This window comes from Orcinus orca, chromosome 19, assembly GCF_937001465.1.
Source record: "Orcinus orca chromosome 19, mOrcOrc1.1, whole genome shotgun sequence".
NCBI lineage: Eukaryota > Metazoa > Chordata > Mammalia > Artiodactyla > Delphinidae > Orcinus > Orcinus orca.
Window position 1 is genome coordinate 50,775,979 of NC_064577.1, and position 24,051 is coordinate 50,800,029.

Consider the following 24,051-nt stretch of genomic DNA (forward strand, 5'->3'; position numbering starts at 1 on the left):
AAGTGCCTTGTGAAGCCACACTAGAATTAAGGCTAGAGAGGAATCCCCTGGCGGTCCAGTGGTTACGACTCCACGCTTCCACTGTAAGGGGCATGGGTTCAATCCCTAGTCTGCATGCAATCCTGCATGCCACATGGCGCGGCCCAAAAAAAAAAAAGAAAGAAGAGGCTGGAGAAGAGAGAGGCTGAAATTTGGAACATGGTGTAGGGAAAGAACAAAGAACATAGGGCTGTGAAGTCCCACGGACTACGATTCCTGATCCTGTCACTAGCAAACCTCAATTCTGTCATCTACAAAATGAGGACGATCAGCATTTGTCACTGTTTTCCCACAGGGTGGGAAGGACTCCTAGAATGATACGAGGAAGGAAGTACCTCATTGTGAAGATCCTACGTGAGGTCACGGAAGCAAAGCACCCAACACAGGGTCTCACGCACACCAAGCACTCCATGAGCATCTTTGCTCTCCCCTCCCTTTCTTCCAGCGTGATCTCCTGGACAGCCACTGTGGGCTATGAGAGCTTGGAAAGGTGAGAGGATCCAAGGGCTGCTGGTTTGAGACTGGTTGTCTCCTGCACATGTTATCTTTTCTCTCCTCCCTGCCTGCCAAAGGCAAACAAGAATGAAATGATAACAGGCATAGGCATTGAAGCAAAACAGGTCACAGGAATAAGATAATGCACTCAAGGACAAATAAAAGTTAACTGTAGCTGGGCCCAGAATAGGTAAGTAAAAAGTCTAGGGAAGTAGAGAAAGTATTTCCTATTTTATAGGGAATAGGCTTTTCAAGTATTATCACCAATGTGAAAACTCACAAACACATACACTTGTGTGGCTTTAATATCCTCTTTGCTACTTTGGTTGCCTGCACAAGGTGGGAACGCTATAAGTTATGGATGCAAGCTTTTGAAAAAGTGCTTTAAAATATAGTATAGGGCTTCCCTGGTGGCGCAGTGGTTGAGAATCTGCCTGCCAATGCAGGGGACACGGGTTCGAGCCCTGGTCTGGGAGGATCCCACATGCCGCGGAGCAACTGGGCCCGTGAGCCACAACTTCTGAGCCAGCGCGTCTGGAGCTTGTGCTCCGCAACAAGAGAGGCCGCGACCCCGCTCGCCGCAACTAGAGAAAGCCCACGCACGGAAACGAAGACCCAACACAGCCAAAAATAAATGAATAAATAAATAAATAAAATTAAAAAAATATATATATATAGTATAAATTGATGATGTCTAGGCAAATATGTTTAGCCTTGTTAAAACTGTACTTATAATGACTGGCTATGCAAGGTTGTGTGTACCTATGGACGAGACTGGAGGAAAGGTACTTGGGGAAAAAAACAGCTGCTTCATTAGGATGGTCGAATTGCCTTACTCAGTGGCTAGAACCTAACAGATGTTTAATATTTGTCCAGTGAGTGAGAAGACTTGATTTTCCATATATTATAACTGTGAATATGTATCTCCTTTTGTTAGCCAACCATTCAGAGATAATGTTGCCTCTTTTTGACATTATTTTGTTGTTTTACTTTTTTTCCCCTTCACCTAATGTATTTCTATCTCTAAAGAAAATTGATATTAACAGAAAAGCTTGCAGAGTCTAAGAATACGGGGCTTAGTAGACAGAAATGATACATTTCTGCATTTCTGATCTCCAAAGCCAGGAGAAATGTTTGTAGATAAACAGAAGACCTGATTTGTATTCATCAATCAGCCAAGTGTCCTTAGGGAAAATAACCCCTCAGGGCCTCAGTTGACAGATCTGTGAATAGGGTTAGACAGATGACCACCTAAAGGTCTGTCAGTTACTTTAAATGTTAAATGTCAAGATAAAACATGCTGGGTCAATTAAGACAGATGAGCCCTCCAGAGAATTAATATTTGAAAACTTTATTTTCTCAAATGAGCACCAACACAGATTGGAAATATGACAGAAACAATGCACTTTTCTCTAATATTGAATCACTATGTACAAATACAGGAAAAGGTGAAGACAAATTACTTGAAAATAATTATCTTTGTTATTGAAGCAAAGTGACCTGAAAATGCCACTGAAAAAAAATTTTTAATTAAAAAAAAAAAAAGAAAGAAAAACAAAACCCAAACCCAACAAATACAGTTTGTAAACACAAGCATAAATAGAGTCTGTATTGAAAGATAGTCTCTGCAGGTTGGAAAAGGGAACTGACTCTCACTTTCACCAAAATGTTATACAAAAACACAGGGACAGACAGAATTTGGTAATATGAGAACAGCTTGTTTCTTCTTGGCTTTACCTTTCACTGCTGGCCAATTTCACGACTGTATTTTATTTTTAAATATTAACTATCTCTTTCCTTGAACTAGACCACTAGCATGTTTTCTCATTTGAGCAGACTCTTTTTTTAAAATATGTAAGATGATTGTGTTCAAGATTTGATTTCCCAGCCTCTTACTGAACCTGAGGCAATCTGACCTTAAAAAAAAAAAAAAAAGGTGTTTACCTCCAAGGTATGTGTATTATTTTATTGACGTTCTTTCTACCCAAACCAGTTTAATGTTTAACATGATGTGGCTTCCACAACAGCTGGAGCCCTGGGTTCATGATGAATACACTCACATCTCAGTGAGAAACACAGCTTTGACTCTGCTTGATCTTCACAACAACAGATTTCCTTTACAGTCTGTAAAAGTTGAGCACACAAAGAAAGACAAAAGGAGCAAACAGGCAACAGCTCCATGCTCAGGAAAACAAAGTCCTCGAGGGCTGTGCTGTTGGTCCGCTCAGAAACAAAACCACCAGAGAAAAAGAGAAGAAAAATCTTATGTGCCCAAGGTGTAAACTGTAGGTACAGTGTCCCCAATAAAAACGAAAACAGCAGGCACAATCCAAAGTGCTTTACACACACACACACACACACACACACACACACACACACACACGTAAAAACAAGACTCCGAGACTCCAAACTGTTGGAAATTCTTCCAACAAGAGGAATCACTCTAATTTGTTACTAAATTTATTTGATTTTATCTATTTTCTTTTCTAGCCAATAGTGGTGCAACAAAATATTTCAATTCTCAACTTGGTAATGTACTGCAGAGTCTGTTCCTTTGGGAAGAAATGCAGAGAGGCATTGCTTTATTGCCTCCGTCCAGACTAAAGTGATGGAGATCTTTTTTTTTCTTTTTTCTTTTTTAAGAGTATATTGGTGATCACTGTTTCCCTTAAGATATACTTCAAGAAATGCAGAGGAAACCACAGCATTTAAAAATGAAAATAAAAAGTGCTCTCAGGGGATCTGAGAAAACAGCACCAAATATATTATTTAAAAAATTAAATATTATTTACAAAAGTATATTTCACAAGCAACTGTTTCTTATATATCCACTTGAAAATCTTTTTGTCAAGGGGACACCTCTCTTTTACACACTGATCCACCAGTAAAGATTTACTCTGCTGTCTGGGGAATCGGGGGAGCACTCAGGCAGGCCCAGCTGACGATCGGTGGACATCGGCAGCCCGAGACTAACATCCCTCCCGGCAGGCTGGGTGTAATCCAGGACCGCGGAGGCCATATGACCTAGGGAGGTACAGGGGAGACGGAACTAGAGTCTGCCGGTTGGACTTCGGTTGAAAATGAAGGCAGCTGCTGGCTGAGGTATAAAACTTCTTCTGAACCTCAGTATAAATAAAAGGTTTTATACCTTTTCCCTTCTCACTTCTTCTCCCCTTCCCTACTCCCTGCACCCCACCCTAGCTTTATCATTGAACTCCAATTCCCCGAACCTCCCAGGGGTGAATGGATGAGGTCTTTGGTTATGCTCTGAGTCAATAATTTGGTGAGGAAACTAAGAAAGGAACTGACTGAGGCCTTGAGTTGACGCATCTCCATCGCTCAGCTGCGGTCTCTCCAATACTATAGACGGTAGATAGACAAGCATGAATGAAGCTAAAGTTATAAGAAGTACTTTTGGTTGACACAAAGGGAAAGCCTAACGAGTTGGGTTTTCTTCCCCTGTTGCAACATTCTGCTCAGATCTCTGGCACCAAGTACAGTGCCGTGCGCCCATTGGATGCTCAACGGATAGTAATTGAAAAAAATACCAGAACCGGGGTCTAACTGGAGCCTGCTCTGATCTGTGTAAGAGTCAGAGGCCCCATCCCCACAGACACAGTGGCACATCAGTCTCCTCTGCCCCTTGAAAATTCTAGGGGACCTCATGTCCAGTTTCTATATCACCACGCTCCGTTCTTACACACCTACCCTTGTCCTCCCCAACCCCCCATACCGTCTTCTTTTTATGGAAAGGATTATCAATAGCCAGGACGTTTCCTGAGTCAAGGGGCTACTAAAAATACAGAAATGATTTTGTTATCCCTTCAGCAGGGATGGGGAGGGGAATCTATGATTTCTATGCTGGCAAGCCAGCTTAGGAATGTGAAAGTTGAATTTTTTTTTTTTTTAATTGAGATCTGGGGCCTGGGAGCCAGAGGAACTATTTCTCTGGGATCGGAAATGAAAAGACTTCTTCTGAACCTCAGTCTGCTTTTTAGTAACGTGGAGAGAACAACTTAATCTCCCAGGCTACTAAAAGCACCAAAAGATGTGGGCAAGAAGCCTTCGGGAACAAAATTCGATTTTTAAGAATCTTCTTTGTCTTACAGAAGCTGTCTGCTGCTAAACGTGTGGCTGGGCAGGACCACACCCATCTCAGCCCCTCTTTCCACAATCAGCACACAGAGACTCAAAAAGGCATTTCCACAACAGACTCGCCCCCTCTGGGAATTTGGCTCAATTCTGAAAATGTCCTGGGTTGGCCGCTTTAATCTTCGTTAAGAATTTTACAGGTTCTCATCTCCATGAACTCACTCTTTTGTGCCTTTTAAGGTGAATTTTCCTATGGGATCAGCCTACTTGGGGAATGAGATGCTGAGAATTACCTAACATAACCTACACATATCTTAGCAATAATAATATTTTCAGTCTAAGCAATGAAATTAACTCAGTTAAATGAGTTTCGGTCATGCACCGTGTACTGGCTAAATTGCTGTAGAACAGACTTCACAGTGTTGATTAAACGTAACAAACTCCTCTCTCTCTCAAGAGCCTTACAGGGATTTGTTCTCCACTTCCCTAATATAATGAACTTTGGATGGGGAGGCGGGGAGTGGGGTGTAATACTGGAATTTATAACTTGCCGTTTGACATCAAATCTGAGACCTTCCCATCGCTGGATCACATTGACAGATTTGTCTCCACACAACACACGCAAGTAAAAGAGAACAGCTAGGGGCATGAGGAATCTACCGGCCAGGTTATCACTAAGCTCGAAGCCTTGGGACTTTGTTTTCCAGGATCTACAATGATAGAACTGGAGAAAAACACCCAAAACTCTACGTACAAAGAATTGCTGATCTCAGTGAAGCCACTGCATACCAAAGAAGAAAGATGCACTTAACCTGTTATGGTTCAAACCTAAACTATTCCCGGCACTGCCCCGCCCCACCCTCCCTTCCTTGCCACAATGCTCTTCTCTTACTAAGGTTCAGAAAAAAAGGTCAGTCAGAACTGCTAACTGGTTCTACCTTTTATTTTCTCTGGCCCAATATCAGAGCCATTTCTGCAGGAGCACCTAAACTGCATCCCCCTTTGTTCCCTGTTATCCCCAATCACTGATTTGACTCGGTTGCTGGTCAAAGCCTTTGGGACATTTGGATCTTGCAACCATTGCAAATGGCAGTCCCCTCTCCTGTCACCTACAGTGGCTGAAGAGGCAAAGATGATTACCCAGAGGAGCAGTGAGGCATCAGAGTCATCAAAACCATGTGGGCTTTTCCCGAGTCCCTCATTGCTGCCAGGACACCCCCCAGCTCGGCCCAGGGGAACCAGGCCGGCCCCTGCCCCGCCAGCTAGAATTAGGGCCACTTCTTGTGCTCATTTGCTCACCTGGCACATTTGGTGTCAGGAACAGAAGCTTCTGATCAGAGAGAATGCAGTCATGAGGTATTTTTTTTTCTCTTTGTCCTTTTAGACAAGTCGATTATTTCAAGCCTAAGTTCCCAGGTCTCCAGGAGCAGCACAAGTTTGTTCCTACCTCTACCCTCCCGTCCCCTACCCACCCGGGACCCTCCTGGTTCCCCTCTTCCTCACATCCCTGTGCTGTGCCACTGTTCTCCTGACAAGAGGCCATCAGGCAGCTCTTCAAGGGCCCTGGGCCCTTTATCAAAGTGGGCTGCCGCCATGCGGGCAGGCATCTGTTCCTTTTGTTGTTTTGCTTTCAGCCAACACTAGAACAGAGAGAGAAGCCAGGATCAACTCACAAACAGATACAAAGCAAAGAGACAGAGAGACAGCAATTTAGAGGCTGGTCACCAGAAAGATGGTGGCAGGGTGGGAGAATGCCCCAGATGGCAAGGCCCCTAAATGGATGGAACCAAGTGTTCAGTCACTCTCTCACGCTTGGGTAGAATGTTCGGTTGGATGGCATTCACGTGGACACTGGGTTGGGTAGATGCTCTCCAATCAGTCCCAGCCATTGTCCTTGATCATGTGTGCTAGCTCAATGATGTATTTGCCTTCTTTATATTTCTGGCTGCTTTCAAAGGCATGTTCCTAGGAAACACAAAGGAAGAGAAAAGACACTGAGTGACCAAAGACAAGCAGATGACTTTTGGGAGCATAGGAACCAAGGCGGGGCCAACGACAGGTATCAGGACCACTGAAGTCTGGCTCCGGCGTCACCCAGACTCACTGAGAATTCCTACCACTCAGCACACTATGTCCCCGTGGCTTAACTGCAGCACTGAGGCATCAGCAGGGCTTTCTCAATATTTACAATAGAATTTAAATATTTTTAAATTTAAATGTTCTGAATTTAAACATTCTAAATATTTTCTCAGTATTTGCAATAGCGTTTCTTCAGGATCTTTGCTCATTCAAGTCTCTGGCCAAACGTCACCATCTCAGTAAGGTCTTTACCAAAAATCACAACTTCCCAGGCAGCAATCCCTCCCCACCCCCCTCTTTTCCTGCTTTATTTTTCTCCACAGCACTTACCACATTCAAACATGCAGTATAACTTGCATATCTATTTTGTGTTTTGTCTGTCTCCCACTACCGCAAGATAAACTTCATGTTTTGTTCATTGATAGATCCATCTGTATGTGTGTGTGTGTGTGTGTGTGCGCGCGCGTGTGAGTGTGCGTGTGTGTGTGTGTATAAAATCTTAGGGGCACTTGGTTTCTGATGTTTACCAGAAATCTGCCCTATGGAGGTATCCATAAAGTTTCTGTGTCATTATTTTATTTTATTATTATTTTTTGGCCGGTCTGTGTGGCTTCTGGGATCTTAGTTCCCCGACCAGAGATTAAACTCGAGCCCTCGGCAGTGAAAGCCCGGAGTCCTAAACACTGGACTGCCAGGGAATTCCCACTGTGTCATTATTTTAAACTGTGCTTGTTAGGCTTAGAGAAAAGACATTCAGGGACAGAAACAGAATAGATTGTGAGGCCAAACAGGTCTCTTTTATTTCTTATCTTGCTATTTCCATGTCAGATGTGTTAAGTTTGTTTTTCCATCATTGCTTTTCTCCAGGGAAAAAGGAGCTGTATGAACTCCAGGCTGAACGACCTGGCAGCCCTTGAGCCCTACCCAGCTGCCAGGCCTCCAGAGAAGGGCAAACCCAATGCAAACCAGCTGGGAGGTTACCAGCTGAAACTTACAGCACTGCAGGCTCTCCCAGCTAATAAGCCCCACAGAAATAAGTCCTGCATAGGTGTAGGGTCAAGGTGACATTCTATTTGCAGACACAGATACAAAAAACCATCTTGGTATATCATCTGAAAAACACTGGGTATCAGGGTCATCAGATGGCAAAGCTCATTGTGCAGAGCAGTGGACATCAGCTCTCCCTCCCGAGTCCCTAAATTAGGAAGGAGTTAAATAAATCCTACTGTCGATAGATTCCGGGCAGCATTTGTATGGACTGTATCTTCTGTTCTAGAGCTCAGGGGCTCCGGGTCTCAGAACAAGAGTTCAGACTCGAGCCTCTTGTTGAGAGAGGAATCATTCCACATAGCGGAGAGGGGAGGGGCACCGAGAGAAAGTGCAAACACACCACACACATACAAGAGCTGTGGGCTCAGCAGTAATTTCCCTGACACCTCATTATTCCCCAGCTCCGTTTGTGTGTGTGTGTGTGTGTGTGTGTGTGTGTGTGATGTGTACACAACCAGAGGAATGTGGTTTGGGAATAGGACCTATTGTTCCACAGTAGTGTATTCAGGATAGAGAGGAGGAAAAAACAAAACTAGCAAAGTGACAGTGTGTCCCTATTAAACAAAAAAAAAAGAAAGAAAAAAGTCAACACCCCCCAAGCCACAGGGCACTTACAAAATGTCACAACTGGATTCCAGTAGACAGCACTAGATCTGGAATTGAAACAAACATCCCCCCTAAACCCCACGTCTACTGCTTCCTAGCATCAGAAGCATCATTTAAGCATCTGACTTCCTTTTACAATTTACAAAATTATAAACTTTCTGTTTACAAAATTGGGATAATTACAAGTACTTCACAGGGTTATTATAAGGGTCGGAAGGAATAATCGAATGAAAGGTTGGAGCACTGGGCCTGGCATGTGAGAGGTGATCAATGAATGTCTGGGGAGATGGATGTTCCTCTGCTGTCCTGTCCAGCTGTTGTAACTTCACCTGCGGTTTTCCCCCTTGGTATCATGACTATAAACACCCTGAGGGCAAGAACTAGATCTCATTCACTTTTGTATCCAGCACAAAGGTTCTTAATAAAGCTTTGTCAAAGGACTGAATCATTTTACCTGAAGAAAGGAGCAAAACCAACCAAGTCAGATTTATCTTCTGTATATAAATCCAGCACATGTTCAAGGAATAAGACAGCCAAGAAGCTGGGAAACAAAGAAGCAGCAGAACACTTTTGGATAATCAAAACCAGACCTGTGGCCCCCAGATCACTCAGAGGGGACCAGTGGCCATACAGGGGGAGAAGGGCCAAGGCCAGTTTCTCCCGTAGGAAGCTGTGGTTAAACCTTCTTGGCATCATGAAACACAGTGTCCAGGTTTTTTCATTCTCATTCTGAACGTTTCAAGGAAGACATGAAAAGATGGAATCTAAAGGCCATGCTGCTGCACTGCAGACTCCACCTGCAGCAGTTTTTTAGGTCTGCACTTTTTTTTTTTTTTTTTTTTGGCCAAGCCACGGAGCTTGTGGGATCTCAGTTCCCCACCCAGGGACTGAACCCGGGCCACAGCAGTGAAAGCCCGGAATCCTAACCACTAGGCCACCAGGTAACTCCCCAAGATCTGCACATTTTTGAACTTTATTTAAATGGAATCATACTTTCATGTCTGGCTTCTTTGGCTCAACATCTTTTTTCATATACACTCATATTTTTAGAGCAGTTTTAGGTTCATCACAAAAAGGAGCACGAGGCACAGAGATTTCCCCTATGCTCCCTGCTCCCACGTATGCACGAGCTCCCCCACTATCAAAGTCCTGCAGAGTGGGGCATTTACTGCAGTCAACAAACCTACACTGATGCAACCTCAACACTCTGTGGGCGGTTCTGACTACTCCTGTGGGCTGTCCTATGAGCCAGCCCCACACTGATGCTCTGCAACTGACAGGACAGGGGATTTGAGGCATTTTACATGGAATAAATTGCCCTCCCAGAAACAGGAAGACTCATTTTTCAATATTCCCACAATGAGAGAGAGGGCAGAGAAAAGCACTGTGAAAAGATCTGCCAATAATAATAATAACAATAATACAGGTTGACTTTCACTGAACACATATACCTCCTCTCACCCTGGCAAGGGACTGCCTACTCTCCTAGGTACCAAGGAGATGTTAAAAATATCTATTGAGTTAAACAGTGCAGGAATAAATGTCCAGTTGGGCAAGTCCAGCCATGACTATATCTGACAGTGGACATTAATTAACACAATATTTGATGATGCCTAGCACAGGGTCTGGGACCTAAGAGATGTTTTGGGGACATTTACTGGAGCATCAAAGAACATGGGCTCTGCAGTCGGACCACCACCTGGACTCCTATCCTCGTTTGGCCATGTAATGGCTAGACAACACTGGACATACTATTAACCTCCCTAAGCCTCAGTTTCGTCACCCATAAACTAGGGATTAAAATGGGTAAATCCTTATCCTCTAAGGATTCTGTGAAGAGTAAATAAAATAATGTACGTCTGGAACACAGTAAGTTGTCAGGAAATGTTATGTGCCATTGTTATTATTACTATTACTATTATTATTATTAATTAGAGAGGGTGTGTGTGTGTGTGTGTGTGTGTGTGTGTGTGTGTGTGCGTGCACGTGTATCAGGAGCAGGTGAAGAAAGGAGTAGGAGGGGTGGACTGTCAGTGAAAAGGGGATGAGTGTGGCAAACAGAAGTGTGCCAGGAACTGCTCTTTGAGCTCAGTTTCCCATCCTGGTCAAAGATAATCCCACAAGGCCACGGGAGGCAGGTAGAAGAAAACATTCTTCTAATGTGCGGCTCTCAGCTAGTTCCTTCATGGCCCTCTCTCCACCAGTCAGACTCTTTGGTACTTACATATTTCCAGCCCAGAGTGGTTTTGCAGTTTTCACAGTAAATGTCTGCGACGGCGTGCAGTCCTGTTAGCAACACGCGCTCTTCTGCCGGCCCGCAGCCCACGTTAACTCTGTGCCAAGGGACAGAGAGAGAGAGTGGGGCGTCAGGCACGTGCTCACCATCAGTTGTTCAAGCTGGACTCCCCGCAAAAAATTAACTGAGTACAGCTGCCTGAAGGGAAGCCAACACTGAGAAGAGCATCGTCTCTAACTGAAACCAGGAATAACCTCCGAAAAGGTAGCCACATGCAAACGTCTCCGTTGAGATGCATTTCAGATCTGCAAGTTCTGATTCAATGAGTCTACTAAAAGAAGTCTTTATGGTTGAGACTTTGCTCAGGATTTTTCTAACAAATGCTTTTAGCCTTGTGATTTAAGGGACAAACTGACAACCACACTGAAGTCCACAGCCATGAGCACAGGTCCTCAGAGCTTCCTGAGGACTGATTGCAGCCAGAGATGTCAATCATGACGGCACAGTCCTGTCCTGATCACAAGGATGGGTGAGCCCCATCTATCAAATACATAGACTCCTTCACAGAGCACCTATTATTTTAGACTGAACACGCTAGATCTCCATTTTCACAGTTCATCAGGCTTGCTTTCCTAGAGAAAGCTGTAAGCAATGCTGAGGGCTGTGGCAGACTGTGCATCTGTAGGAGGGGATGAAGGCTCTTCACTAACTCCACTTTATGAAGGCTCCTCCAACCTTAGTCCTCCAGCAGACCCTGGGTCCTCTGTTCACCCTCCTTCTCTTCCCCAGAGACACATCTCAGGTCTAGTTATGAGACCTCCCATGTTGAAGCTCTCAGAAGCACTTCAGCTTCTTCCCTAGGAGACTACAGCCCTCTGTACTTACTGGGGGTAGTGACTATATTACTTTTAGCCAAAGATGATGCCCACCCCACCCCCCGCAAAGTCCCCAAGGATGACTGGCTACAGCTTGTGGTAAATAATGCTCCATGGGTGGGTGTGTGTGTGTGTGTGTGTGTGTGTGTGTGTGTGTGTGTGTCAGAGAGGACAGGTTCCATTGTTTAATTATCATTGAGCGTTGCTTTTCCCCACCCCTCAAAATTTGCACCGAACAATGGATGTACCATTCAGAGACACTCACACTGAGTTAAAGAGGTATGCTCGTCCTTGACTTCCTTGGAACGACTGAAATGCAAGAAGACAAATCGATAGTTAGAGATCCGTTTCACCCACCCATTCGGGAAACCAGCCCCAAAGCACAACAGTCATGACCTTGCAGGGCTGACACGGCTAACAGGGAGCAGTGAGCCAGTTAACCCTCCAGCTAGCAGATGGCATGGTGGGAGGAGGAGAAGGCAGAATAAACAGAGCTACAGAGCCCGGGACAGCCCACGCTCGGACTGTTTTCACCAGCCCAGGTAAGAAAATATCATGAATCCACACTGGCCTTTCCTGGACCCACTGGATTTCAGCCACCTGTACTGCCCACAGCTCTCAAGGTCGGCTAGGGCATGGAAACCAGCACAAGCACCTCTGCTTGCCCTCTTCGTTCGACCCTGCAGACAGCAAAGAATCCCCAAGGTAAGAATAAACCACCAAACCCACACTTCTCACTGGTCTTGCTTTCTTGGAGATCTTAACTGCTAGATGAGTTACCATCCTCCCAAACGGCAGCACGAAAGCTCTCCTTCTGAGGTGTAAGGAACGTCAGCTCTAGATCACAGGAATGCTCATTAAACAGTAATCCCACTTTCACTTCCAGCTTAAAGAGGAGCTTCTTTCTTCTGGCTGGAGGATGGCAGGGAACAGGAGAAACAGGAGCCAGAGCTTGCCGTGCGACTTGGCATCTACTTCCATTAACACAGGCCCTATCCGTGTTTTCCTCCTCTGGTTACACTGAAACGTCTGGCTGACATGAGCTGTCCATGTACTGCATTTCTGCCTGCATTTTTAATGTGGCCTGACAACTGCACCCTGAATTAAACATCCTGGTCTGCTCTAAGACCACTCTTAAAATAAATAAACAAACAAACAAATAAAGGACTCTCCCATGACCTCTGCTATTCAGTGGCTGGAGAAGTCTATGGGTGACTGGTTAACAGATGACCAAAGGGTAGGAGAGAACCAGACGGGACACAGATCACTGCCCATGAGACAGCTGTTGTCAGAAGCACAGGACTTTAGGGATCAGTGCTGCCAGCCGGAGAGAAAGGTAAAATTCTTGACTTGTGGAAAAACTGCCTTTGGGGAAGCTAGATTGTTGGTTGCCTCCAACATACAAATGTACCAGAAGCCTTGGCTCCCAGGTGCAGCTCTGAGGAGCAAGCAGATGTTCCCCAGCTGCTGCTCAGGCTGAAACCAGCTCTCTTTCCTTTGGGTCTTGAAACATCCCCGGGGAACATAAGAGCTCCAGGCTAGCACTGAGCATGAATAGGAGTGTCACAGCCTCGAAACCTGGAACCCGGAAGTCCATGCCAAGTGTTTGGATGAGACAATGTCCCAGCAACACAGACCCTATATTTGGCCAACCTGTTAGTTCAACTTTGGAGCACAAGACATCCAAGCAGCGCCAGGATAGCAAAAGCTTCACGATCTGGTCCCACCAACCTCTGCAGTCTCTTCTCTTGCTACTTCCCCACTGTGTCCTTTGCTCTAGTCAGGCCGAACCACGTGCAATTCCTGGAACTTGCATTTCACCAACTCTGACCACCATCTTCCCCGAGATGGGGAGTCTCCTCCACTTGACCAATCCTAAGCCTGAGCTCAGCTTCCTCTCTTTCGTAAGGCTTTCTCTGACCTCCCCAGGAAGAGGTACCCATTGGTACCCATGTACTGGACTCCTCTTGTTCCCTGCCTGTTCCTTTTTCTTAGCTCTTAGCATACTGGATTTAAATTGTCTCTCTGTCTAACTCACTTACTAGATTGTGAGCTCCCTGAAGGCATGAACCATGTCTTCAATCTCTCTCTGAACCCACAACACATAGCATGAATCTGGCCATCATTTATAAAATATTTATTGCATGAGTCAATTGCCTCTAATTTCCTTTTTTTTGTTCTTTAAATGGCTTTGTTGGTATATATCTGACATACAATAACAAAGTGTGTATATTTAAAGTGTACTATTTGATGAGTTTTGATACCTGCATATACCTGTGAAATCATCACCACAACCAATATTATGGACTATCTGTCACACCCAAAAGTTTCCTCATGTCCCTCAATCCGGCCATCTCTTCTCTCCTCACTCTCTTCCCACTCATCCTCAGGCAGACACTGTCTACTGTCACTATAGCTTGTATTTTCCATAATTTTTAATAAATGAAATCATACAGCATGTAGTGTTTCTTGCCTGGCTTCTTTCATACAGCATAATTCTTTTACGATTCATCTATGTTGCTGTATATATCAATAGTTCATTCTCTTTTCATTGCTGAGTCATATTCCAGTCTGTGAATTTACCAGAGTTAATTTATTTTTGGTTTGATTTTAATAAGGGATTTGGACTAGTTGACCTCCAAGTCTCCTTCCAGCTCCAAAATTATATTCTCGTATAATTCTGTGGTCCTACATTATGGATAATTGGGAGTGCCACCCTCGAGGAAACTTTTATCAAGATCTTCAAGCTAGAGCTTAGAAGAACGTGGTTATGGGAAAACAAATTCTAGAAGAAAGCAGACTGGAAAACGACAACATGAAGTAACACAGCTTCACCATTTATGGCAGGAAAAGGCATTCACTTCTCAAAGACTCACAGATCACCTGCTACCTGCTGGGCACAATGGGAATGCAGGGAGAGAGGCAGCACTGCAAAGCTTTTCAGGGCAGCAGTCTCCCCAGAAGGTACACCAGACAATCCTTCAGGGTAGGGGGAAAATACTAGAAATTTTATCTATTTACGTTTATCTTGAAAAAAAAAGTTTCACTGAACAGTATTTAGCAATGCTTTCATTTTATATGATCTTTGGAGTTCAGAATTGATATGCCGGTACAAAAATTAAAATGGAGGATATTCAAAAGAAAATGCAGGAGAAAATCTTTGTGACCTTGCGTTAGAAAAGATTTCTTAGATACTACACCAGGAACACAATTTATAAAAGAAAAAACTGCTAAATTTCATCAAAATTTTAAACTTTTGCTCTGAAAAACACTTTTAAGAGAATGAAAAGATAAGCCATAGACTGGGAGAAAATATCTACAAATCACTTGTCTAACAAAGGACTTGTATCTAAAATATACAAAGAACTCTCAAAATTCAATAATAAAACAAGAAACCCAATTTTAAAATGGGCAGAGATTTGAACAGACTTCACCACATATAAACAGATGGGAAACAGGCCCATGCAAAGATGCTCAACATCACTAGTCATTAGGGGAATGCGAACTGAAAAACATAATTGAGATATCACTATACACACATTAAAATGGTCCAAAAATTTTTTTTAAACTGACAAAACTAAGTGCACTCAAGAATGTGCAGCAACTGGAATTCAGACATTGCAAAATGGCACAGCCATTTGGATAAGAGTTTGGCAGTTTCGATTACTCAAACGAAATGAAAACCTATGTTAATACACATAACATGGATGAATCTGAAATGCTTTAGCTAAGAAGATCATTGGTTGCCAAAGGTTATAGGTAAGGGGAAAGTGTGACTACACAGGGGTAACACAGGAGTTGGAATTTTCTTATCTTGATTTCAGTGGTGCATAAGTCTATGCATTTGTCAAAACTCATTGGATTTTTTAATTTTTAAATTTACATACAGTAAAATTCACTCTTGTTGGTGAAATCCAATAAAAATTTTAAAATAAGCCATCTCTAAACTCTCCTATATCTGAACACCGTACTCCTATATTTGTACAATTAGGAATTGTAAAAAATCTCCTGATCTATTTAAAAGTATTCCAAACAAAGAGCTTCAGAGGAGTTTGAAGTCTCGTTAAAAGGTACTTTTCTAAACTACAAAGTTCAGCAAAAACCTTTGTATAACTGGTGGGTGGGTTGGAAAATGGGGATCGTGATTTTTGTAAGCTCAAGGATGCAAATGTTCCATTTGAATCTACCTTTGTAAGGAAGTTTCCATTACGGGCAACTGTTAAAATGAAGTATAGAAGTATACTTCCCTAGGGACACACCTCCGAGTCACTGAATCACAAAGTGATAAACCAAGATTTCTTTCCTAAAAAGAGGGCGTATTCAATCATATACACCTTCAATAAAATAAGATTAAAAGCAAATTTCCAATTGTTTTATTTTTTCTTCCATCCTTTTAAATTACAGAAATTATTAAAGTTTTCTAATATTTGTTTACAATGTAGGTATTACAGAGTAACCCATGTATACCATTTATAAGTAAGTAGACGTATTAGGAATACATGCTCAAACACTTTACTGGTAGGGGTATGTGATTTTAAAGGTTTGGAGGTCACTGTTCTGGGGGTTCCAATCTGTTTCAGGCAGGGCCTGAGAGTCACTTTCTCTGGCCTGACACAGATTCGAATTCCTAGAGAGTAGGGTGGGGGAGGGCACATGGCAGGAAAAGAGTTGCCAGCCAGGCCCAGAGGCGCCTCACAAGGCCACCACGGTTCCTCCAGGCCTATTCTTCGAGAGAGAGTGCTGGCAGAGGTCCACACTCTGCAAAGGGTGCCGAACCCAATCAGGGCCGTCTCGGTGGCAATACCTACAGAGGTACCTCCCCAGCGACAGTATCTATGAGCCTGTCTCCTCGGCCTGGCACTCAGGACCAGCTGAATCTCTGGGGCAGGATTCTGGAAGCTTTTCCACCGTGGCTTCCACCCTGGGCCCCTGCCAAGCCAACATTTATGATGAGAAAAACATTCACAGAGAACAACAGGCATCTTGCAAAGAGACAGAGACAAGAATAGCCCGGCTGGGTCACTGTCTCCTGTGGGCCCCAGCCCAGCCTGGCACAATGAGGCACGGTCTGGCGCTCCCTTGAGTGAGGGTGGTACCCAAGGTGGGGAGACTGAAAGGAAGTGAAGGAAGCAATTAGAATGAAGCAAACAGAATTTCAGACCAGGAGATCCCAAACAGACTGTCGGACACATTTGTTTGCTGTCATTACTGCCAGGCAACAAGGCAGCTCTCTTCCATGTTGTATATCAATGAAGGCTGGTATTCAGGACTCCAGAAAAGGTTTTCTTGTTGTTGTTTTTTAAATTATACAAAACTTTTCTTCTGTCCTTTAAAGGAAGGTAATAGTTCCAGGCCCAGCCCTTCCAGCCAGCTCAAAGGAACGGAAAGGGCTTTGAGTTTCCTGTTTAGTAGCCCAAACCACTGATTTCTGGCCCCTTTGAAAGTCTGGAAGGCAGCAATTCCTTTTAAAAAGTAGGAGGACCGTTGAAAAAAAATGAATACTTGTGGGGGGAAGGTGGCAACAGAGCAAACATGTGGGCTCCTCCTTCACTTGAACAGGCTCAGGCATGAAGTCCTCCTAGCATGAAGCAGAGCCTCTCAATCGCCTCTCTCTGGGAACGTCAACCATCATCAACCGAGTATGTGCCCCAGGAAGTGCCCAGAGATGAGGGAAGCAGATACCCACCTGACTACTCAGCTGTAACATCTGGGAGCTAGACCAGCCCTTGCATATCTTCGTATGATAAGAGGATCTCACCTTGGCTCAGAAATTCAGGATAAAACCCTGGTTTTACAACTTCAACTTAATAGCTGCTTGACCTTGGGAGAATTATTTAGCCTCTCTCGGCTTCCACATCTTTTACATCTGCAGATGGAAACCATGCCTATTTTCCAAGTTGTTGAGAACAAGAAGTAAAACAAGGTAAACAAAAGTGCAGAGTAAAAAGATCAGTTCCCTACCTTCCCTTTTTGGCCTTTTCAGGAGCCTGGAGAAGAGAGAAGAAAAGGTTGACTCTCATCTATTTGGTTCTTCAAAATTCTTTTCTTCAGTGACTTTGGTGTCCCCCTTTCTCTATATTATGGCATAAGGCCACTCTTCCACTCTTTGTAACTCAATATCCATAAAAATGTAGGGATGGAACTGAAGCTCCCCATGAGCCTTTCCACTTGTAATAATATGAGTATTTTAAAGCACCTGGTACTTACTTCTCCAACCTACCATCCATAGGTACAGTGTTCATTACATGGGCTTTGAAGAGGCAGGACTGCCAGAGTTTGAGCCCCGGCTTGGCCATATACTCACTGTGTTACTAACTTGGTCAAGCCAATTAATTTCTCTGAGACTCAATTTCCTAATCTGTAAAATGGGCACAATAATATAGTATTCACACTCACATCAGATCTGTATAATAAATAAATGAGATACTATATATGAAAGAGGTACTCCATAAACTTCAAGGTATGATAGGTAGATAGATAGAACCTTACCATAAAAGTTACCTTTTTAAAAAAATAATTAATTTATTTATTTTGGCTGTGCTGGGTCTTCACTGCAGCACGCAGACTTCTCTAGTTGCGGCACGCGGGCTCTAGAGCACACAGGCTCAGTAGCTGTGGAGCGCAGGCTTAGCTGCGGTATGTGGGATCTTAGTTCCCTGACCAGGGATAAAACCCGGGCCCCCTACATTGGGAGCTCAGAGTCTTAACCACTGGACCACCAGAGAAGTCCCAAAAGTCACCCTTAATGTATACAATTCAGGGGCTCTTGGTGTATTCACAATATTGTGCAACCACACCACTATCTAATTGCAGAGCATTTTCACACCCCCAAAAGAAATCTTGCATCATTACCAGTCACCTTGCATTTCCCCTGTCCCTGGCAACCACAAACTTACTTTCTGTCTCTATGGATTTGCTCAAGGTACTATATGCTATACTATGTACCATCTCAGTGAGAAGGTAACAGAGGTATTAGATAGAGATACAATGGAGGATTTGTAAAACTCCTGCCTTGGGGTGTTGGCTAAATATCCCACCTCAACATTTTGCTGGGGAAAGTCAGGGCAGTCCCTTTTCCTTTCTCATTCCTTTCTGCATCCATGGTAAAGCCTGGTAGAGTTTGCTACTCAGGGTCAAAGTAAACCACAGGTTCCATTCCAAAGAGCTGAAACCCAAGCAAAATAATACTGGATCTTGTTTGGATTTCACCCTTGAGGAAGCATATGGAGAAAGTGGGAAGGGTGGTAATAAAGAACAATGAAAATGATGAAAACTTCCACAATTAGAACCTGGTGCAGTTTAAAGAAAACTGAACAGTTAGCTAAGAGGAAAGAAGATTAAAGGGGATTTCTTCCATCTTCTCTGCAATAAGAACAAGAGGAAATAGACGGAAATAAGAGAGACTTGGGTTAATTATAAGGGAAGAATTTCCTGACTCTGTATGACTTCCACACTAGGACACAGGTCACCAGGAAAGACTAGGAAAGAACAAAGCCATTTGTATGTGTTCATGGCTTACAAAAAGTTTTCACACATCTGTCTAGAAACTTCAAGATGGGGTAAAAAGCCATGTGTGTTGCCTAGGGGCAGAAGCATGGCTGCTTCCAGCCCTCTTTGGCTGGCTTCGAGCTTTGGTAGATCTCAACTGCTCTCCCATTCCTGAAACAGATGGAGGGAGGGGCAGGGAAGGGACTGGCTCTAAAGGAGGAAATATCTGCTGTGTGGAGTCATAAAATTCCAAGGGCATGGGAGCATACACGATGCAAACTATGCAAGGAACTGAATGGCAAAAACAAAAGGTGGTGTAGGGCCTGGGGGCCACGTTTAATTGCTGAAATGTGGAGATTTCGGGATCTAAGTCACTTAAGTCATTTAAGGATCAGACCTTTCAATTCAGCAGATGCCAGTCAGCTCTCAACAACCTGCACTCCCTCCTGTTCACCATAGAGAAGGCCTGGAAAACATGCATTCTCCACAGGGTTAAAGAGCAGGGGATTCGTATGATCAGACAAGCCCCATCCTCTACAGAAGAAAGGCTGACATGTCTGTTCCGGGAGACTGGCTTCCGAGTTAGAGAGTGAACAGGTGGAATCAGGATGTAATGGCAGCCAGTTGTTAATAGCTGGGTCCTTTGCAGTTCAAATATAAAACTAAAACTTCTAGGGGCTGAAATAATGGAGCTCAAATTTCTCTCAAAACCATCAGGCCGGGCTTCCCTGGTGGCGCAGTGGTTAAGAATCCGCCTGCCAATGCAGGGGACACAGGTTCAAGCCCTGGTCCGGGAAGATCCCACATGCCGCGGAGCGACTAAGCCCGTGCCCCACCACTACTGAGCCTTCACTCTACAGCCTGCGAGTCCCAACTACTGAAGCCCGTGTGCCACAACTACTGAAGCCCACGCGCCTAGAGCCTATGCTCTGCAACAAGAGAAGCCACCGCAGTGAGAAGCCCGCGCACCACAACAAAGAGTAGTCCCCCCCTCAGCAACTAGAGAAAACCCACATGCAAGCGAAGACACAATGCAGCCAAAAAACAAAAAATTAAATTAAATGAATAAATAAATTTATTAAAAAAAAAAAAAACACCAGGCCCTTCCACTTCCACCATCAGGTATATATTTGAAAAAACCAAAACACTAATTTGAAAAGATACGTGCACCCCAATGTTCACAGCAGCATTATCTGCAATAGCCAAGGTATGGAAGCAACCTAAGTGTCCATCAACAGATGGATGGATAAAGAAGATGTGGGGGCTTCCCTGGTGGCGCAGTGGTTGAGAGTCCGCCTACTGATGCAGGGGACACGGGTTCGTGCCCCGGTCCGGGAAGATCCCACATGCCGCGGAGCGGCTGGGCCCGTGAGCCATGGCCGCTGAGCCTGCGCGTCCGGAGCCTGTGCTCCGCAACGGGAAAGGCCACAACAGTGAGAGGCCCGCGTACCACAAAAAAAAAGCAAAAACAAACAAACAAAAAGAAGATGTGGTATACATATGGAATCTAAAAAAAGAAAAAAATGGTTCTGAAGAACCTAGGGGCAGGACAGGAATAAAGACACAGACATAGAGAATAGACTTGAGGACATGGGGAGGGGGAAGGGTAAGCTGTGACAAAGTGAGAGAGTGGCATGGACATATATACACTACCAAATGTAAAATAGATAGCTATGGGAAGCAGCTGCATAGCACAGGGAGATCAGCTAGGTGGTTTGTGACCACCTAGAGGGGTGCGATAGGGAGGGTGGGAGGGAGGGAGACCCAAGAGGGAGGAGATATGGGGATATATGTATATGTATAGCTGATTCCCTTTGTTATAAAGCAGAAACTAACACACCATTGTAAAGTAATTATACTCCAATAACGATGTTAAAAAAAAAAAGATGTGATATAGAAACGCAACGGAATACTAGTCAGATGTAAAAACAGAGTGAAATTTTGCCATTTGCAGCAACATGGATGGACTTGGAGTGTATTATTCTAAGTGAAGGAAGTCAGACAGAAAAAGACAAATACTGTATTTCACTTATATGTGGAATCTTAAAAACACAACAAACTAGCAAATAAAACAAAAAAGAAGCAGACTCACAGATATAGAGAACACACTAGTGGTTACCAGTGGGGAGAGGAAGGGAGGAGGGGCAACATAGGGGTAGGATTTCTTTTAAAAGGGTTATTATGGGATTATATGAAATCATGTGTGTGAAACTTTTGAAAATCATCAGGCCTTTGAAAACAATTCACTATGAGCTGCTGAAGTTAAGAAGACAATGCAAGTTAATACACCTAGGAAGAACACAATCAATTTCCTGGATTTATGTTTCAATCTACACCTCTGCTCCCAAAGCCACCCGGGCATTGGCGAATGAACATGTCCTGACACTACAGAGGATTGCTGGAAAGTCAGTAGGCAAAACCTACAGACTCTCAAGGCAAGTCTTCCCCTGTAACCAATCCAGGCAGAAAGGTCAGAAGAGGTTTTCCTCCAAGACTAATGCCACATGCCGCGGAGGGGGTTGCTTTTTAAACGTTTTCTAACCAGCAATCACTACGGTGAAACTGGAGGCAGTTTACAGATGAGACTGAGGTGGCTCATTAAAATAAATTGGAAATGGTGAAATAACAGCCGTCACAGCTCACAGTTATACAGTGCCTACTATATGCCAGACAGATTCCAACTGTTTTACATAAGCCAAGTAATTTAATCCTCTCAACAATCTGATGAGGGAGGTACTTTTATCGTTCCCATTTGACAGATGAGGAAAGCAAGGCAGAGGTTAAGACGTATGCCCAGCATCAAATACCAATACATGACAGAGGCCCAGGCAGTGTGGCTCCAAACTCTAGGGGAAAACGAAGATGGCATGACAAGGGTGCTGTCCGAGTGACTTCCTAAAAGGAAGGGGCTCAACAGAATCAGACTAATACTGACACGCTTACGGGACCTCAGAACGCACAAAGCACTTTCACATACATTAACTGATTAACCTTCAAACCAACAGAGGAGGAATCTGAGGTCCAGAGCTGTTGAGTGACTTACCCAGTTTCACAAAGCTTGTAAGTCAAGGTCAGAACTTAAACCAACAGCTTCTGACTCCAGGTCCCAAGATTTTTCTAGAATGTGTTCACTTGGAAAATCTGTCTCTTTGAAGAAGAAGGATGGATTAAGCTGTCAGAACTGATGAAAGTCTCTTAGGTTATTCACCTTCCTCTGCCCTGACTCCATATTTACTTAGCAACTGCCTAAATTTAATTCTCTCACTCAGTGGGTTTACCTTCAAGGAAGACAACACACAGTCCAAGCTTTCGGGATTATCTGCTCCACTGTAAATTAATTAGAATTCTGGTCTACCAGTTAGCTTCCTACGAGTTGTGTTAGGGTGAATCACTTCACCAGAGCTTGGTCACTCTTGGGTGAATGGATAAAATTTAATTTGTAAACTTACAATGCTTAAGGCTGACAGGACCACCAAGAGAATGTTCTCTGCAACCTAACCTGAAAACAGCCTTCCCAGCTAACTACTGAATGAATGATTCTCGTTTCAAAACTCGTCGGAAAAAATAATTAAAGCAAAGAAGCCCTTTAAAGTCCCCCCCCGCCGCTTTTTTTTTTTTGGCACCTGGACTTAGTGGCAAAGAATGAGCAGAATGCTTTGGGGGGTTTTCAAAAAGAGAAATACTTAACTAATTGCAGTCTGCAGGAATCCCATGCAGTGGATTGTAGGTTGGGTAGAGTGGAGGATCTCAAAACAAAACAAAATATACTTATGACTTTATCCAGTTTTAATTTCATAGGTCACTGGAATTTGAGGAGCCCCAAAGTCAATTACACACCTGACGCAAATCTCTTGTCCACATTTCTACCAAACCTCTGCTTAAATACTTTCAGGGATAGGGAATGCCTCCTCAGAAAGCCCATTCCACTGCCAGCAGTTCTGACAGTACCAGAACTCCTTCTACGAGCTCAACTCCTGAGAGCTCCCTGAATACTCCATCTTTACATCCTTTGATGCCAAATAACTTTACAGCTTTGCCCATACCAAGGTCTCCTTCTGTGGGCTAAGCCTCTCCCAGTTCAGTAGATGAACTAGATTCAAATCCCAGTTCTGGCACTTTCTCTATTGTATGCTCTTAGGTACATTCACCTCTCTGTTCTCAAGTTCCTCACCTGTCAAATGGGCTAATAAAGATAGTAAAGTGCCTGGCATACGCCAGGCCCTCGAGAAGTGGTAGCATCCTTCCTTCTACCAGCTCCTTCAAATTTCCTGTACACAGCACGGTTTCACCCTCGTTGAGTCTACCACTGTGTTTTTTGTTGTTGTTGTTTTGTTTTGTTTTATTTATTTATTTGGCTGCATTGGGTCTTAGTTGCAGCACGCGTTATCTTCGCTGCGGCATGTGGGATCCTCAGTTGCAGCATGGGAACTCTTAGTTGCAGCATACGGGATCTAGTTCCCTGACCAGGGATCGAACCCCGGGCCCCCTTCACTGGGGGAGTAAAAAACCACCGTGTTTTTAACCTGATTTTCCATTTCATACTAGGTATTCCCTAAACACTTTCAACACTCTCCTCTCCTGGAAATGCTAATCAAAACACAAGGCTTTGCTTAAACAGTCAGGCTTCAGGTTGTACATACAAACTGAAGTAGGCCAAGTACTGTGTTCTCCCCCACCCCTCATGGCAGATGTCCAGCACTAGACTTTCCACCTGTGGCGTATTAGCATATATCTACATTTAACCTCTGTATTCATATTCCCCCAGGGACGGGGCTGAGTTAGGAGTAGAGAGTTATATGAAATAGTTACGAAGGAAGAGACAATGTTATTTAAAAGGGCTTGAAGAAACCACAGCCAGAGAGCTCTTATGAAAGAGACTTGAGCATACAAATGTTAGAAAGATGTGAGCATAAAAGGCTTGCCAACGTGCAAAAGTTGGGCACTGGTGGTTCTCAGTATTCCCTCTAGAAACAGAACACGACTGGGTCAGAACAACGAGCTGACCCCCTCCCACCCCTGCCAGGCAAGGCTAGATCATCTGCCTCCGACCAGCATGACTTCCTTAGGCAGACCCCTGATCCTCTGAACTGG

General features: G+C 44.0%; 1 protein-coding gene across 4 annotated transcripts in view; it reads right to left on the minus strand.

Annotated features, from left to right (window-relative positions):
• Positions 1 to 2,453: 2,453 nt before the first annotated feature.
• YPEL2 (yippee like 2) overlaps positions 2,454 to 24,051 on the minus strand; it is a 62,225-nt gene continuing 40,627 nt past the window's right edge. For all 4 annotated transcript variants that reach the window (XM_012533747.3, XM_049702346.1, XM_033431661.2 and 1 more), the window contains 3 exons: positions 11,738 to 11,781; positions 10,586 to 10,694; positions 2,454 to 6,591 (listed from right to left, as the gene is read on the minus strand). In XM_012533747.3, the coding sequence (XP_012389201.1) occupies positions 6,502 to 6,591; positions 10,586 to 10,694; positions 11,738 to 11,781 (243 nt within the window). In that variant the 3' untranslated portion in view covers positions 2,454 to 6,501. The remainder of the gene's footprint in view (positions 6,592 to 10,585; positions 10,695 to 11,737; positions 11,782 to 24,051) is intronic.